This window comes from Lutjanus erythropterus, unplaced genomic scaffold (assembly GCF_056507025.1).
Source record: "Lutjanus erythropterus isolate fLutEry1 unplaced genomic scaffold, fLutEry1.hap2 Scaffold_155, whole genome shotgun sequence".
Taxonomy (NCBI): domain Eukaryota; kingdom Metazoa; phylum Chordata; class Actinopteri; order Lutjaniformes; family Lutjanidae; genus Lutjanus; species Lutjanus erythropterus.
The window spans coordinates 1,953,768-1,958,278 of record NW_028146632.1 but is presented as its reverse complement, the minus strand read 5'-3'; the positions used below and the strand labels follow the sequence as shown (position 1 = coordinate 1,958,278).

The 4,511-nt window shown below is 43.2% G+C and overlaps 1 protein-coding gene across 1 annotated transcript; it reads right to left on the bottom strand.

Annotated features, from left to right (window-relative positions):
- Positions 1 to 1,096: 1,096 nt before the first annotated feature.
- On the bottom strand, positions 1,097 to 3,253 carry LOC146304386 (histone-lysine N-methyltransferase KMT5C-like). Its single transcript, XM_084714186.1, is given in 3 exon segments — positions 1,097 to 1,155; positions 2,234 to 3,194; positions 3,197 to 3,253. Coding segments are annotated over 3 exon segments (1,077 nt in total).
- Between the last annotated feature and the right edge of the window lie 1,258 nt (positions 3,254 to 4,511).

Genomic DNA, 4,511 nt, shown 5'->3' with positions numbered 1-4,511 from the left:
CTGCATATTGTAAGTACCTAAATACAGGACAGAGAGGAAGGCCCAATATACTTGTATGATGCACAAGACAACATGAGATAGAACAAGCCAGAAGTGCTGTATTGTTTTTCTGAATGTCCTGTACCATCATGTGATAACAATATGCAACTCACCCTTTCCTGACCTTGCATTTATCTGTGTATAAAACACTGACACATTCTCTGTTCTGAGCTCATTTCGCCCAGTTCATTCTTTGACTGTGCTGTGAGTCCATCTGCAGATGCTTGAGTAAACCTTACAGAAAGACAAGTTTCTGACTCTGTGCTTAATTCAACAGAAATTGCCACCACAGAAGGCCATGGAATGCATGTGCAATTTGGGGCCCCTAGGGGCCACCCAGAGTTTTTCAGGGGCTTTTGAGGAACCTTGTAGACCACTAAATTGGTTATATGTATAAAGCATTTTATTCTGGGGGACATGCAGGTCATTGTGGGTCCCTAGAGTTACTCTGGTGGCCCATACAAAGCATTACCAATAACCCAATGCATTTTAAATGAGTAGCCACTCTGGCCCCAAGATATTATATTTATATCATACTGTTAGGGTCCAATAATGATAAACTGGGTGATACTGAGAGATTGGCCTCCAGAGTCTTGATCAAGCACCCCCTGGTGCCCAAAAATGCAGCTACAATGAATAACTGCATACCTGGATACTGGCACTGCAATATTGGCTTACTGGGAAAATGTCCCCAATACACATGAATGGATGAAAGGCCCAACATAGTAAATGTGAAAAAACATTCAACTTTTAGGTAAAGCCAGGTAAGAAAGGCCAAGTACTCATTATGAAACTCCCCCTGGACCCTAACCCTCCTTGTTACCAGGGATTCACAAATGATATTGACACAACTTTAAACTACCGTAGTCACTGGTAATTGACTGGTCCAACGACGATACCATGGGCACCTCAGGTCTGGATCTCCTCAGTTCTGCAAATTCTTTTACAATGGCTGCTCTCTTGGCCTGCTTGACAAGAGGTTCTCGTTCCTGTTAACATAAAAAGAACCCCAATACTAGACAACCTTAACTTAAGAAGGGGCGGCTGTGGCTCAGTGCTAGAGCAGGGTCGTGTCCCAGTCAGAAGGCTGGTGGTTCGATCCCCGGCTCCTCTGGTCTACATGTCAAAGTGTCCTTGGGCAAGACACTGACATAAGTCACAGTCCAAGTTTTCTGTTGTTCTGTGGTAGACAATTAAAAATTAATGAGTCCAGGAAATTCAAGCTGATAGCATAACACAGTATAAATAGTGGAAACATTTAATTCAGTCTTACTGTCCACTCCCATATTTGAGAAGAAGCTGGAACTCTCTTTATTCGGAACGCTATGTGACACTCTAAGGCCGGAGATATACTTGCTGTTTAACCATGCGTTTGCGTTCGCATATGCGTCGCGTTAATTTCTGAGGACGCGCACAACCATCGCTCCAAATGGACGCAGGATACGCGAGGCAGCCATGAAGCGTAGGGATGCGTAGGGATGCGTAGGGATGCGTAGGGGTGCGTATACGAACGCGTAGTTTAAAGCAAGTATATCTCCGCCCTAAGGTGTTGCTTTAAGTTGCTGTAGCTGCTGAAACACAATCCGTAGGGTTTTCCGCTCTGCATTTAGTTAAAAATAATAAACCACATAAATATTCTGCCTTCTCAGCAAACTATCCCAAACTACACTCTCTAGTGATTTCTACTTACCATTTTGCCCAAGAAGTCATTCACAACCCTGCAACCTGTGCATTTTAAGAAGCAAAAGTGGTCACAATGTTAATGTCACAATTGGAAAACTGAGCATATTCAAATGATAAAACCTTTTATTTCTGTGGTGGGCTAAAATAACTTAGGCGGAGTGAAAAAAGTCAGCTAAATTCTTCTTTTGCTGCTTTTAGTCTGGCCGAGAAGCACTACAGAGCAGCAGCAGCTGCTTTATGAATGATATCCGTGAACGTTCTCATTCATCCATGTCATTGTAATAACAGGAAAGACTCAATCAAAAGCAACTGGACTTGTTTAAAAGTCTTTTTTGAACTCTGCCTGCAAAACATCTTCAAAAAAGAATTTTAAACAAGTCCAGTTGCTTTATTTCTTTGCAATCTTTGACTTTATTTCCAAGACAGCACCTGTACAACAGGTTCTTATTTTTTCGCCTTGCCTTTACTCTGTCAATAGATTTGAAAAACATTTCCCTCAACCGTCTGTTACCCTGAGCTGTGCGTAGCTCTGTTCTTCCTTGCTTCCTCTCTGGGGCTCTGGATACTCTTCTTTCCAACTGTGCTGTCAGAGCTTCTGTAGGACTCTTCTTGCTCCTTTTTCTTGTGTTGTCTGTGTTAGTGGGTTTTGTTTGATGTGTGAGTGCAACCTCTTCCACCTCTTCAATCACCTTGTTACTGAGGCAGGCACTAGTCTTTCTGGACTGAAAAAGATCTCTCTCTCTCAGTTGGCCCATGGGGTCCCGTGTCTCTTCGCAATGAGGCTGCTTCCTTCTTTGTTTAAAGCGACCATCTCCATTACTCTCACAGGTGCAGCATTCACACATTTCATTTCCCTTCCCAAAAAAGTTGGGACCATAGTAACATGTGATCTCCTCACCAGGTGAGATGAGTCTGATCACTTCGACACAAGCAAAAAATGAGCGAGTGACATACTTGCAATTTGGATTGCAGTCGTGGTTGATAAAACGTGTAGGCCTGAGCATAAGCTGATCGCAGTGTTTGCGCAAGAAATACATGACACTGAAGTCATTGACTCCAGCTTTCAGCATTGCACTGTCAGTGGGACTAAACGCCACTATGCAGCCCAGCAGGACCTCAACACGCTGTCCTACAAACCAATGCCTTGTCGAGGTTACCTTTGCTGCATTGGTCTCAGAAGAGTATCTGTCAGTAGACTCTACCCTGACACCACTGTCCAACAGGAAGGCCCTAAGGTAGCGATACACATGTTGCCTCAGCAGGTCCCGATGATGGCTTCCCAGAGAATTAAAATAATCACCACCCAATTTGCCTGCTGTCGGTGCATCAAATGTCACATTGAAGTCATGCGTATGCTGAAAGCCCAGCAGGGTCTCTTTGAGAGTATTGTAACACTGGATCTCTGGCAAAGGAGTGGTGTTCATCTTATAGGTGCTGAAACCCAGCAGTGGATCCAGCACCAAAGCCAGGTCAGTGCCAGGTCATCAATCTCACAGAGCTCCATAACACTCATTATGGTCCCTCCGTCCATTGCCTCTAACCATCAGTCTGCCAGGAGTCCTTTGGAGTCAATAAAAAATATGATCTAATAGACAGTTTATATTGACCTGTTCACTTGCTGTGGCTCCTCTTCACTGGCCGGGGAAAGTTAACCTAGCAACTCAGCTGCTTCTTAAAGATCCATTCTGGAATTTGTTGGGCTTCTGGTGACTGCAAATTCCAGATGTGTGGCTGAGGCAGAAATGTACAAGACACAATGGCTGTGTTCAAAACCGCATACTAACTACTACATACTTCCATATCCATACTATCCATACTCCATACTGCATACCCAATCCATCAGACAGTATGCAAAGCGTTTACACTACAGCGTACTGCATGATAACCCACAATGCATTGCGCTCCTACCCGAGCCGAAATCGACAGGCTGAAGCTGATTTCACTTTAGCTCTAAACTCTTTAAATATATCACTTTATCAAGATTTTTTTGAAAATCAGGCGAGAAAGTGGCCGTTTAGATCCCGACTGTGCCGTTTATTTGTCCAAATACCAACCGTTTACAATTTCGTTCGGACGAATTCGGCGAAATTTAAATTAGCCGCAGTGAGCAACACACTTCCGGTTATATTCACAAAATAAAACACCCCTATCCCTTTCTCATACCAAAAGACCATGGTGATAAATAGTGCTTTTACTTTGAAAATAAGAAGCGAACCAACCCGCAATATATCCTGCTTGACACCGCCGTTTGGACTGATCTCATCCCGTTAACGGAATGTGAGCAATCATGATGCCTTACCGGCGGAGAGTCTTGTCGGCCCGCCGTCTTCGGTACATCATGGTCGCTATCGACTTGGGCTTGTTGTCAGATGTAAGTTATATTTATTTTTTAAACTTTCTTAATAAATGTAAATCCAATGAGAAATCGCTAACATAACATACCGCCAAGCATAAAAATTGGAGGGAAAATTATATCTAACTTTACTCAGCTTGGTAATTCTTCTGTCCTGTTCGCGGTGACGTCACGTCGCGTTGCACCCTGGGTAATTTGAGTGTGAGTAGTAAGCTGGTGATGCATTCTCAACATTTCTGGCGAATGCAGTATGCATCCGGGAACTTCTCGCATACTCAAAAATCGCATACTGCCAGTGTAGACACACTGCATACTCAAAGAATTAGTATGAGTAGTAGGTAAGTATGCGGTTTCAAACACACCCATACTGTTTTACTGCATAGTACAATTAATTTGAAGTATAATTTAAAAGTGTAAATTATTTCTACATTTAAGG